Source organism: Canis aureus, chromosome 18, assembly GCF_053574225.1.
Source record: "Canis aureus isolate CA01 chromosome 18, VMU_Caureus_v.1.0, whole genome shotgun sequence".
In the NCBI taxonomy this organism is placed as follows: domain Eukaryota; kingdom Metazoa; phylum Chordata; class Mammalia; order Carnivora; family Canidae; genus Canis; species Canis aureus.
Genome location: NC_135628.1, coordinates 2,529,449 through 2,543,157, shown reverse-complemented (window position 1 = coordinate 2,543,157; position 13,709 = coordinate 2,529,449). Strand labels below are relative to the sequence as shown.

Sequence of the window (13,709 nt, the reverse complement as noted above, 5' to 3'; positions counted from 1 at the left end):
AACACGCAATACCAGATATTTATAATTGCCCAAAAGAAAATGAAATACTTAGCATATATCTAATAAAATATATATGGGATCTGTAGCTTGAAAATTGCAAAATGCTGATGGAAGAAAAAGAAGAGCTAAATAAATGGAGAGACATATGGCAATCGTGGATTGAAAGACTCTGCAGAGTAAACATGTCTCTTCCCCCAAATTAATTTATAGGTGGTCATGCAATGTGTATTTAAATCCCAGTGAGATGTTTTATAGACATGGAGAAGTTCATTCTAAAATGTAGAGAGAGGGGAGCTGGATCAGTCGGTTGAATGTTGACTCTTAATCTCAGCTCCACTCTTGATCTCGGGGTCCTGAGTTCAAGCTCCCCACCCACTTAAACAAAATAAATAAAATAAAACAAAATGTCCATAGACAGACAAGGACCTAGGAAAACTTCATCAGTTTTGGAAAAGAGTAATAAAGCGGAAGGAATAACTGTAGTTGATGTTAAGTGTTACTGTGCTTTAGTGAAGAGATAAGACAATATCCCTGGAACAATAAAAAAAGGACCTAAGAATAAGCTACCAAAATGCACCCAACTGATTTTTGACAAGGGTGCAAAAGCAATTCCACACCCGAGAGAGAGGACTGTCAACAAATGGTGCTGAAGCAACTGGATATCCATAGGCCAAAAAAATAAAAAGGACCTTGTCTAAACCTCAGACCTTATGCAAAAATTAGCTCAAAATAGATCATAGACGTATATATATAAAATGTAAAACCATAACATATTTAGGGGGGGAAAAGGCAAAATCTTTGCTGCAAAGGGTGAGGCAGAGTCATTAGATTTGACACCAACACCATGATCCATAAAAAAGGAAGAATGGACGATCTGGACTTCAATTATTTTTTTTTTTTGCTTTGCAACAACTCCTGTGAGGAGGATGAAAAGACAAGCTACAGATTTGTAAAAAATATTTGCAAGGGGCATATCTAACAAAGGACCATTATTTAGAATACATAAAGAGCTCTCCAAAGTCAGCAGTGAAAAAGCAAACAATTCAATTAAAAATGAGCAGACACAGATCATGCATTTGGTGAAGAATATACAGATGGTAAATATGTGCATAAAGATAAGTTCAACAAAATTAGCCATTAGGGAAATGCAAATGAAAACCACAATGAGATGTCACAACACGCCATCAGAAAGGCTAAAACAAAAAATAGTGAGAATGCCAAATGTTAGCAAGTATGCTGCGAAACCAGCTCGTTTAGAGTTTACCGGTGGGATTTACGGCCGCTCTGGAAAAGACTAGGGCAGCTCCTCACAAAACTAAACATCCACTTGTCATACGACCCAGCGGTTGTGCTCTTGGGCATTTATCCCAAAGAAGCAAAAATTCATGTTCACCCACTAACCTGTAACGAGAATGTTCACAGCAGCTTTATTCATAAAAGGCCCAAACTGGAATCTCTCCAGATGTCCTTCAGCAGGTGACTGCTTCATCCAAGTGCGGTATTAAGTCAGCAATAAAAAGCAATGGACTCTCGATAATGTGGATAGACCTCACCTAATCCTACTGAGTAAAATAAAACAGTCTCAAAGTTTACATTGCACGATTCCTTCTATATAAATATTTTTGAATTGATAGACTATAAAGGAGAACAGATGTGTGGTTGACAAGGGATAGGGAAGGGAGGAGGGAGGGCAGCAGTTATGACTTTAAAAGGGGATCTTCGTGGTGAGAATCTATGTTTACGGGGATGGTGGTCACACAAACCTATGTGTGTGAGAAAATCAGAACGAAATAGAAACATGCAAAAGTCAGTGTATGTAACACTGGTGAAATCTGAATAAGGTCAGTGGGTTGCATCGGTGTCACTTTCCTGGTGGTGATACTGTACTGCAACATGCAAAATGTCACCTTTGGGGGGAAGCTAGGTGATGGGTCTCTTATTTCTCACGATTGCATTGACTCTATCATTATTTAAAAATATTTTTTAAGACATCACCGTGGATGCAGCCTAAGGATAGATGGTAGCGAGCTTCTTGGATCATTGGATGAGCGTGTGGGTGTTTGGGGAGAGGAGGACGCGGTGGGCCTGGTCTGTGAACGACCACCGGGTTTCCTACGTTGGGCTTTATCTATCAGGAGTGACACCTGAGTAGGTGATGAATTCAGTTTGCTCTTGCTGAGGTTATTTTCCATCAACCAAGCAGAGTTTATAAAATGAGAACATAAGAAGGAAGAACGGAAACCCCTGGGCAAGAGAAGCATTGGGAGAGTGACCGCTCGGCCGGATTTCGTATCCATACACTTCCTGTGGCATTTCCACGAACGAAGCGGATAGTTGAAATCTGAGTCCCCGGCGTATCGCAACAAGGGAACGCAGCAACACCTGGGGAAATTTTAATTTTTAATTTTTTTTTAATTTTTTTTTAATTTATTTTATGATAGAGAGAGAGAGAGAGAGAGAGAGAGAGAGAGAGAGAGAGGCAGAGACACAGGCAGAGGGAGAAGCAGGCTCCATGCACCAGGAGCCTGATGTGGGATTCAATCCCGGGTCTCCAGGATCGCGCCCTGGGCCAAAGGCAGGCGCCAAAGCGCTGCGCCACCCAGGATCCCCCACCTGGGGGAATTTCATAGGGTGGAGAAAACCGTTTGCATTTCTATTTGGCCATGAAGTCAAAAGGAACTGAAACCGAGTCCCATTTGCGTGTACCAAGTTCTCCGTTGGTGTTTAGACGTATTATCCTGTTTAGGCCTCACGATAGGCCTAAAAAGTTTTAGTGTCTGCAACTTCGAAACAAAAGTTAAGTAGTTTGCCAGATGAAGCATAAAGCCTATGAGCAATTTCTTGGAGTAGAATTTGAATCTAAAGGGGTTTATTATCTTCTAAGCCCACAGTCTTTCTATCTGAGCAGGGAGCTTGTGGAGAATGGGGGAGAACAGATCCCAAAGTCTTCTTAAAAATTGCAGATTTCCTATTCTTACTTATTTAAGGGTTTTTGTGGACTCAAACATCTATGTTTATGTTTCTAAGTGTTCAGTTTTCTGCTCCATTTAAAGGCTCCATTTCGGTGGCCGGCCGGTCTTGAGGGGAGGTCATGCGGGTTTGGCCTCCACTGAAGGTTCATGGCTCTCCATTCTCTGGAGACACCTGTCACGCTGGCACCTTACTGTCTGCATTAGGAAGGGGTTAATTTTCTTATAATAGCTGTTAAATAGTCCCCTCTCTATTTTCCAGTTAACGTTTTCCCCGTGTTCGCAGGCCATATAGATCCTTTAACAAGCATCTTTCCCCGCAGCTCATCCAAACGGATAAACAGCAGGTGTTTTCAGTTCTGCGTTTTCCAAACTTTCATGCTGCATTAGCTCTGACTTCATTAACTACTAACATGGGATTCCCTAAACCTCCACACCAGTAAACAAGTAAACAAAGAAATACCTTTCCCTCTCTACAAAAAAAAAATCCTACCCCCTCCCACCAAAAAAAAAAAAAAAAAAAAAAAAAAAAAAATTCCTGCCCCTTAGAAGGTTTTTCTCCTTCTCTGGTGGGTTTCTGTGTACTGCATTGTTACTCTCCTTCTTGTTGAGGTGTTCCCTTTCAGGTCTTTAAGGTTAACACATCCTGCCTAGGATCTCTAGGGCCTTAAAGTCAATTCAAAACCATAAACTAGGGCAGCCCCGGGGTGGCTCAGCAGTTTAGCGCTGCCTTCAGCCCGGGGCCTGATCCTGGAGACCCGCGTCGGGCTCCCTGCACGGAGCCTGCTTCTCCCTCTGCCCCCTTCTCTCTCCCTGTGTCTCTCATGAATAAATAAATAAAATCTTCAAAAAAAAAAAAACCCTATAAACTATACATCACAGTCTACTTACTTTTCAAACTTCGAACACAGTAAGCTTTGGAAAGGTAACTTTTTGGTAAAAATGAGGCCTCTCCCCTTAGTCGATATAGATGAAGACTTAACTATTTCTAAAGACCTTTGTTATTCCTATTGTGCATAAGCGAAATTCAATTTTCAAACGCGTTTCCACAGGCAACTCTGCGCATCCCTGCCCTGGCCGTGGGAATGCGGACTCCAGGCTGAGCTGCGTGTCCAGAGAACTACTGAAAAGATGTTTGGAAAGTGGGGGGCGGGGGGATCCAGGGTGTTTCTGCGGTCCGCGCTGCTGCTGGGTGGCCTCACCGGGATCCCGCACCTTCCCAAAGCGTCCAGACCTTCGGTGTGAATTCAACTTCTCTCCATTCCCGCCATCTAGTGGTTCTACGGGGTATGGGTTCGGCTTTAGGGAAGATGCTTAAAGACGGGGCGGGGGAGGGGCGGGGTGCTCGGAAAACCCAGCGGAGGGCCGCCGCGGGTCCCCAGTCGCTCGCCCCCCACCCCCCGCCCCCCTCGAGGGCTTTACCCGAGGCGGGGATGTGCGGGGATGCGCGGGGGATGCGCGAGGATGTGCGGGGGATGCGCGCGGATGTTCGGAGATGCGCGGGGATGCGCAGGGATGCGCGGGGATGCGCGGGATGCGCCGGGATGCGCGCGGGATGCGCGGGGGATGCGCGGGGATGCGCGGAGGGAGGGAGGGAGGGAGGGGGCCGCGCGCTCGCGGAGCCTCACGCCCCTTGACGTTGACATTTAGGAACGGGTTCTAAATCCTTCCTGTCGCCCCGAAGGGCGAGGAGAGGAGTTGTGCCGAGCCCCAGCCCCGGGGGCCCGGGGGCCCGGGGGCGCGGGGGCGCGGGGGCGGTGGGGGGGTGCGGCTGCCTGACTTTTCCGCAAGTTGGACAGATGACCTCTTAGCTCCCGCAACGTTCACATCTGGTTTGAACAAATAAAAAGCGAAGGAGAAAGACGGGGGCGGGGGGTGGGGGTGGGAAGGCCCTTAAGAATTCGGGCGCGGGGCCCCGCGGGGCTCGCGGCCAGGAGCGCCCCGAGGAGGAGCAGCGGCTCCTGCGCGCCCCGCTCCGGCCTCCCCCGCGGCCGCCCCCGTCTTCCCCTCGCTCGCCTCCCACGGGGTCCCGGGAGGCGGCGGCGAGGCGCGGGGCCCCTTCCTGCCCCCCGGGCGCCGAGCCTCCCTTTGTTCCTCGCGGGCTGCCGAGCTCCCCGGCGGGTCCGCCTGCGCCCACGGCGCGGGGGGCGCGGGGGCGCCGGGGCGCGGGGTCGCGGCCGGGGCCGGCGGGGGGCGCCTTCCCGGACCTGCGCGGGGGGCGCGCGCGCCGCCCCTGATTTATCTCGTCCCCATCTGCGGCTCGGCCGAGCGGCGCGGCGCGGGGAGCGGGGGGAGATGCGGGACCACCCACCGGCGGGGGAGCAGCCGGCCGCCCTCCCGCGCCCCCGCGCCGCCCGGCGCCTCCTGCCTCTGCGCTCCCGCGGCTGCCCGCGCCCGCCCCGGCCCCGGCCCCGGCCCCGGCCCCGCCGCGCCTCCGCCTCCTCCGCCGCCGCCTCCTCCGCCGCCGCCTCCTCCGCCGCCTCCGCCGCCGCCGCCCTCCCGGCCGCGCTCCCGGCCGCCCCGCAGCCCCGCAGCCCCGCGCGGGCCCCGGCCCCGGCCCCGGCGGCGGCGCAGTAAGTTGGCAGGCGCCGGTCCCCCCGCGGCCGCCTCCCCCGCACCTTTTGAACTTGTTGCTGCCGCTCGGCTCGGCTCGGCTCGCCTGCGCCCGGCGGGAGGAAGGTGAAGAGGAGGAGGGCGGCGCGGAGGGAGGGGTGGGGGCAGGGGGAGCGGCGCTCGGCTGAGCCGGCTCTCCGCGCCCCGGGCGCCGCGCACTCGGCGGCTCCGCGGCTGCCGGCCCCGCTCTTCCCGTTCCGGTGCGCGGCGGCCGCAAAGTCTCGGCAACTCAGCCCCGCCGCGCGCTCGGCCAGGTGGGTGCCGCGAGCGGGGCGCCCTCCGCGCGGAGGCAGATGCTGCCGCGGCGGCGGCGGCGGCGGCGGCGACCCGCGGCTCCCGGGCTGTGTCCCCGCCTCGCCGCACCCGAGCCCAACTTGAAGCGGGAGTGAAGGGGCGACCGGGCGGACGCCGTGGGCCGCGCGACGGGCGCCCGTGGACGTGGCGGCGGGGGAAGCCGGCTCGGCGCGCCCCGCGCGGCGCCTCCATCTCCGCGGACGCGGCCCCGGGAGCCGAGGCGGCGAGCGGACTCCGGGGCGCGCGGCGGTGGGGGGGGCGGGGACCGCACCGCGGAGGCGGCGACAACAGGTCGCCCGTCTGGGGCTCCTTTGGCGGGAAGGGCCCCTCGGCGGGGGAGGCGTGCGGGAGCCGCGGGGCCGGGGGCGGGGGGGCCGCTCTAGAGCCCCCGGAGCTCTGCGCCCCGCGCGGGCCCTGCGTCCCCGCTGAGACGCGCGGCGCCTGCACCTGCACCTGCACCGGGACCTGCACCTGCAGCTGCACCTGCACCCGCACCTGCACCGGGGCCCGCAGCTGCACCCGCTCCTGCACCTGTACTTGCAGCTGCACCTGCACCCGCTCCTGCACCTGTACTTGCAGCTGCACCCGCACCCGCACCCGCACCCGCCGGGCGTGTCGGCGCGCACGTGGGACCCCTGTTTGAAGCGATCGCCGCGTGTCCAGCGAGCCGCGCGCGCGCGCCCGTCGCTGCCTCGGCCGCGGGACCTCGGCCCGGGCCCTGCCCCGCGTGACCCTCGCGCTCGCCCGGCACCGGGGCCGCCTCCGTCGGGGCCATGGCGGCGGGCGTGGCGGCCTGGCTGCCGTTCGCGCGCGCCGCGGCCATCGGCTGGATGCCCGTGGCCTCGGGGCCCATGCCCGCGCCCCCGCGGCAGGAGCGCAAGCGGACTCAGGACGCCCTGATCGTGCTCAACGTGAGCGGCACCCGCTTCCAGACGTGGCAGGACACCCTGGAGCGCTACCCGGACACGCTGCTGGGCAGCTCGGAGCGGGACTTCTTCTACCACCCCGAGAGCCAGCAGTACTTCTTCGACCGCGACCCCGACATCTTCCGGCACATCCTCAACTTCTACCGCACGGGGAAGCTGCACTACCCGCGCCACGAGTGCATCTCGGCCTACGACGAGGAGCTGGCCTTCTTCGGCCTCATCCCCGAGATCATCGGCGACTGCTGCTACGAGGAGTACAAGGACCGGCGGCGGGAGAACGCCGAGCGGCTGCAGGACGACGCGGACACGGACACGGGCGGGGAGAGCGCGCTGCCCAGCATGACCGCGCGCCAGAGGGTGTGGCGCGCCTTCGAGAACCCGCACACCAGCACCATGGCGCTCGTCTTCTACTACGTGACCGGCTTCTTCATCGCCGTGTCGGTCATCGCCAACGTGGTGGAGACCGTGCCGTGCGGGGCCAGCCCGGGCCACGCCAAGGAGCTGCCGTGCGGGGAGCGCTACGCCGTGGCCTTCTTCTGCCTGGACACCGCGTGCGTCATGATCTTCACCGTGGAGTACCTGCTGCGCCTGGCCGCCGCCCCCAGCCGCTACCGCTTCGTGCGCAGCGTCATGAGCATCATCGACGTGGTGGCCATCCTGCCCTACTACATCGGGCTGGTGATGACGGACAACGAGGACGTCAGCGGGGCCTTCGTCACGCTGCGGGTCTTCCGCGTCTTCCGCATCTTCAAGTTCTCCCGCCACTCGCAGGGCCTGCGCATCCTGGGGTACACGCTCAAGAGCTGCGCCTCCGAACTGGGCTTCCTGCTCTTCTCGCTCACCATGGCCATCATCATCTTTGCCACCGTCATGTTCTACGCCGAGAAGGGGTCTTCGGCCAGCAAGTTCACCAGCATCCCCGCGGCCTTCTGGTATACCATCGTCACCATGACAACGCTAGGGTAGGTGCCCTGCGAGGTGGGAAGGGGGGGGACGGGATGGGACGCGGTGGGACGTGATGGGATGCGGTGGGACGCAGTGGGACGCGGTGGGACGAGATGGGACATGATGGGACGCGACGGGATCGATGGGACGCGGTGGGACGCGACGGGATGCGATGGGACGCGGTGGGACGAGATGGGATGGGACATGATGGGACGCGACGGGATCGATGGGACGCGGTGGGACGCGACGGGATGCGATGGGACGCGGTGGGACGAGATGGGATGGGACATGATGGGACGCGACGGGATCGATGGGACGCGGTGGGACGCGACGGGATGCGATGGGACGCGGTGGGACGAGATGGGATGGGACATGATGGGACGCGACGGGATCAATGGGACGCGGTGGGACGCGACGGGATGCGATGGGACGCGGTGGGACGCGATGGGATGCGATGGGAGGGGGGTGCGGGATGCTGCACGTGTAGCTGCCCTGCTGAGACGCTTGGTCCAGGTGATGCAAGGCGGGCGGCAGCTCTTTTCCTCTTTTCTAATCCGTTCGGGAAACCAACATCGAAATGCATGTGAAGGACTCTTCCCGGGTACCCCTCCCCCGCCCCCTGTGACACACGGGGATGCTACAGCGGTGGAAGTCTGTAGTCTGAACCCGCCGGCACACGTTGCCCATTCGTGCCCCAAAGTGATGACTGTGCAGAGAAAGTGTGCAATTCCTGACTGTGGGGAAAGATGATATGATTCGTGTCAATACAGAGAGACGATAAGGAAACATAAAACAAAACAAAACAAAACAAACCCCACAAAATTGGCGTCCAAAGAAAGGTATGCATGTGCTTGAGGTTTGTTGCGATGCCCAGAAAGTGTCCCGGGGTGTCCAAATGACAGGTTCTCGGGTATATTGGAAGGATTATTTTCCTAAAAGTAGACACTTTGGGCATTCATTTCTCCTCTGAGAACCGTGATTCTTATTTTACCACATTAGAATTCCTGACTGTGGGGAAAGATGATATGATTCGTGTCAATACAGAGACATACTATAAGGAAAAAAACACACACACACACACACAAAATTGGCGTCCAAAGAAAGGTATGCATGTGCGCGAGGTCTGTTGCGATGCTCAGAAAGTGTCCCAAGGTGCCCAAATGACAAGTTCTCGGGTATATTTGAAGTATTATTTTCCTAAAAGTGGACGCTTTGGGCATTCATTTTTCCTCTAAGAACCGTGATTCTTATTTTACCACATTATAGAACGCAGATTACAGATATCGTGATCCAAGAATCTCATAATGTGTATGCACCTGTTCATACCCTTCGCCTTTTCATTGTGGTTGAGAGGTTGCACAGTCTTAGAATAGGAGGGCTGGAACTGATCAACTCTAGAAAAATGCAGTAGAATGAGATTTGCAACCTATTTGGGGCTGTAGGTCCGTAGCTTCAAAACAAGAAGTCAGTGACTCTCACACATTTTTTATTTTAGAAACTACGGATCCCATCAGGCAATGGGCCCATGACCGTTAAATACACGTAGAAAGTAGAGCAGTATCTGGTGACATTGATGGTCCCCAGGGGCTGAATGTATTACAGAGTTTTGAGCCTTCTAATTTCCTTGTAGAATTCTTCTGTGTATGCTTTTATTTGGGAGTAATGGTGTTTTGCAACCAAGGGGGCATGTCCCAGATCATGTTTTTAAAAAATAAATATGAAGGTAGAATTAAAGTGTTTTCTTTTAGATGGTCGGAAAAAGGAAAAGTATGAAATGATGAAATGATTAGTGTTAATCAAACTACAGAAAAGTGGCAGAATTTTTATATTATAGGATCTAATAAAATAAAATGGTTAGAGCCCTTTACTTTTATGAGTTCTTAGGTAAGCCAGGTAGTGATGTTGGTGCCCTTTCTTCAGCCTAAGCTGCTTTTCTTGCATAGTTAATCAGTTCAATAAGGGTTTGGTAATGGCTGTAAGAAAAAGTTATTCCCAAGGCTGTTTTTTAAAGTTTTGTTTCTGGCTAATTTGTCTTCTTTAAATGACAGTGTGGTTAAAGCCAACTTAATTTTATTAGCCATGCGGCGTGGAACAGAAATTCTCATATTGTCATATGGCCAACTAATGGGATATTTTATGTGTGAAGAATTTTTGGCTAATTTAATTAGTAAACGATGCTAAACTAAAATACGACACTCATGAGTTTGATTCAGCTTCACGAATTTTTTTTAAGACCTGCTGGTGCTTTAAAAAAAAAAAAAATGAAGTAGTGAAAATTTGAATCCTACTGTTTATATGTCCTTTTTTATCCTACTGGTAGTTAGTTCTGTGACTGATTTTGAGGGCGTAGTGTAGGTGCTCATTTCTTATCAAAGAGAATTTTATATACGTATGTGGTTTTGGCTCTTGTTGTCTTTGTGTCATTTGAAATCTTTGGTAGGACAATTGGAGAGTGCAAATCACTTTCAGGACTTCAAATCAGAAATACATATGAATAAAAAGAGAACTCTGTTTTAAGAGGAAATAAAGAAATATTAAAAGGAAATATACTTTTCAAAAATTTGGTGTCTATGGTAGCGTTTTTCAGGAAGTGTCAGTGAATCATTTTAATGCCTTATACTGTGTATGTGATTGAGTATCGGTATTATAATGAAGGTTGATGGGATGCTAACTGCATCTGGCTAGAAGTTCTATTCTAAACATGAGAAGTTATTCTTATTTTAAAATTTGTTTCCTGAAATGAAATGACTTTAATTTTTTGAGTTTTATTTTGAAATTGATTTTTGTTTTCAGGAAGGAAAAGAGGAAGTGTTAGCCATTAGTTTTTTTTTTTTTTTTAATATAAATGAGACACTTATCAGCATCTGCTTTTTGGGAGCGTGGGTAGCTCAGTCAGTCAAGTGGCTGCCCTCAGCTCAGGTCATGATCTCGGGATCCCGGGATCCAGGCCTGCATAGGTCTCCCTGTTCAGCCGGGGGCAGGGGTGGGAGGGTGGGGGGTCTGCTTCTCCCTCTCCCTCTGCCCTTTGCCCCCTGCTCCTGCTCCCTCTCTCACTCTTGTCTCTCGCAAATGGATGAATACAATCTTAAAACAACAAAAAAAAGCATCTTTTTCAAACGATTTAAGAAACTGAATCATAAGACCCAAGTCAAATCTATGAAATGAACTTAGTTCACCCGTTATGTACGTAAGTAGATTAGAAGAATTAAGTATATACAGTTGCTCAAAACTTGGAAGCAAAATGGAGTTACTTTTAAGACTCAAGTTTCACTGAAGTAGAAAATTTTAATTTTCTGGAAATTAAGCTAATTAATGATCCTGATGGAATATAGCAGTCGTACTTATAAGACATAGAAATGTTGATGCAATCGGAATACATTTATTGAAAAGCATATCTGAACATTTAAGAAAGTATATGCTTTGTAATCTAAAAAAAGTTTCTTAGATGTCTTCAGTTCCTCATCAAAATATATTTATAATTTATTTTATTTTCCTAGAGAAATAGATATTTCTTAAAAAAGATCCTGCTTTTTGGGTGTCTTTGTTTGCATTATGTCTCAACTACTTTCTTTAGGAACAGAAAATACTCAACAAAAGCCATTGCCTGAATTTATTTGTTCACTGTAGTTGTTTTCTTTCTTTTTCTTTTTTTTTTTTTTTACTTATAAGCCCAGGAGTCAGGCATAAACTCTCTGGAAAATATGCAGTAGTGTGAGTTAGTATCAAGCTGTGTCTGATAGATGACCGAGAATTTCCCAATATACTTTCTGAGCCCTTTTTATAGTTGGCTGATATTTTTAATAGAGCTAATATTCATCAATGAATGATAATAGAAGCGAAAATGGAACCCTAAACAGTGGCTATCAAAAATCTGGCTCGTATGAACATTTTCTACATGAGCAGGAAAGAAAAGAGCTTTGGAATTCAGGACCGGCAGATTTATCTACCTCCCAGGTCCTTTTAAACAATGTTCTGTTGGGTTTGGGTCTGAAGAAATGGGTGGGTCTATCATAGAACTCGCATGTATTCATCTAATAATCATTTTTGTGCCCCAAATCTCAAATATATCACTAAACTATAGCTTAACCATGCTTGTTATATAACTAGTTATTTAATTTGCCAGTAAAACTGTTGCTTTGAAGAATCATTTTAAGCCTACCCCACCCCTGTTAAAGTCAGAAACACTAAGAGCACAGTTTTTAAAAAATCAGGAAAGAAGAGTATCAGCAAGATTTTTTGGAACAGTGTTTAGATAGAGTAGCCGTATACATCTGTTCTTCGGTTTCATCTTTTCTTTCTCTGCATATTTATTGACCTTCACTCCCCCACTTCCCTCCTTTCCATAATATAAGCTCTAACTGCTGCCTTATTAAACAGCCTTGGGAGGAAAAGAAAATGGAATTCCTCTTTTGTCCTAATGACCTTTGGCAGATAGCAGCATCCAGTTATTTGTCATTCAGGGGGTGGTGCTCAAACGGTGCCAAATTTAGGAAATTTCCAAATGTTTATCAATAATCAAAAATGATTTGGCAAAAAATATTTAATAGGGTCCAGCTTCAGTTGACATTGTACCTTGGGTTCGTGACTTGTGAGTTAGAAACGGCCCCAGGGGGCGCATTGGAGAATTTGAGGACCTTATATACTTAACATCTGCCTTTTGGGTCACCATTACTAACCATTTAAACCTCTGTTTTTTAAAACAGGGATTGTCACATTCCTCATAATGTAAAACTTAAAAACTTGAGAAATATAAGTTCTGTCTTCCACCACTCTAATTTTAAAAGAGTTGCTTTCGTCAAAGTTTTCCCTATGGGAAAGAAAGCTACCATGTGGCAGTTCCATAAAGTTTATGTTTAAAATGCAATTTTATGATTTTTAACTACATAAATTATATTCTGATTCCTGAACAAATCTGGGAAAAAAGAAGTTCATTTGTAGTGTGCTGTCATCAGAAACAAATACGGCCGAATTACATCAACGCTCTCAGAAAACTTAGTGTGGTCGTATAAGACTCTAAAAAATTAAATATTTTCCTGCTAACCATCACTATTCTGACTCCATAGCTTTGGGGGGAATATTGGGAGTATATCTTGTGGAATCGTTTACATAGAAACTTCTGGTTTACCCAGTTATTACTCAAAATGAGTAGAATTACTTTCCCCTGCATCAGCATCTGCACATAAATATTGCTGGCCCCGTTCATCAAAAACATCTTTACAAGTTGGGAAGTACCAAGTGTATCTTTCCGATGAGGAGCCGTGCTATGGGTAACATCCATTTTTATTTTTGCATATTGTGACATATATGTGTGTGTGTGTATATATATATTTTGTTGTTGTTGTTGTTGTTGTTGTTAAGGGAGTGCACGATGGGGTGGGGAGGAGCAGAGGGGAGGGAAAGGAAAATCTCAAGCAGACTCCGGACTAGGAGCTGGGCCTCACAATCCTGAGATCATGACTTGAGTGGAAATCAAGAGTCAGATGCTTCACCCATTGAGCCACCCAGGCGTGCGCGCGCTCTCTCTCTCAGCCATATATTTATATATGGTTTTATTTCTTTATTCATGAGAGACCCAGAGAGAGGCAGAGACACAGGCAGAAGGAGAAGCAGGCTCCCTGCGGGCACCCCGATGTGGGACTCGATCCCAGGACCCGGGGTCACGCCCTGAGCCAAAGGCAGATGCTCAACCACTGAGCCACCCAGGGGCCCCTTATGACATATATTTTTATAAAAATCTTTATAGAGCATGTTAATTGTTGGGAGTTGAAAATGAACTTTTTTTTTTAAGATTTATTTATTTATTTATGATAGACATAGAGAGAGAGAGAGGCAGAGACACAGGCAGAGGGAGAAGCAGGCCCCATGCCGGGAGCCTGACATGGGACTCGATCCCAGGACTCCAGGATCACGCCCTGGGCCAAAGGCAGGCGTTAAACCACTGTGCCACCCAGGGATCCCTGAA

The 13,709-nt window shown here is 50.3% G+C and overlaps 1 protein-coding gene across 2 annotated transcripts in view; it reads left to right on the top strand.

Moving 5' to 3' along the window:
• The first annotated feature begins 6,634 nt into the window (after positions 1-6,634).
• The window catches only part of KCND2 (potassium voltage-gated channel subfamily D member 2), a 478,528-nt gene continuing 471,453 nt past the window's right edge, over positions 6,635-13,709 (top strand). For both annotated transcript variants that reach the window (XM_077855999.1, XM_077856000.1), the window contains exon 1: positions 6,635-7,764. In XM_077855999.1, coding sequence (XP_077712125.1) covers positions 6,650-7,764 — 1,115 coding nt within the window. In that variant the 5' untranslated portion in view covers positions 6,635-6,649. The remainder of the gene's footprint in view (positions 7,765-13,709) is intronic.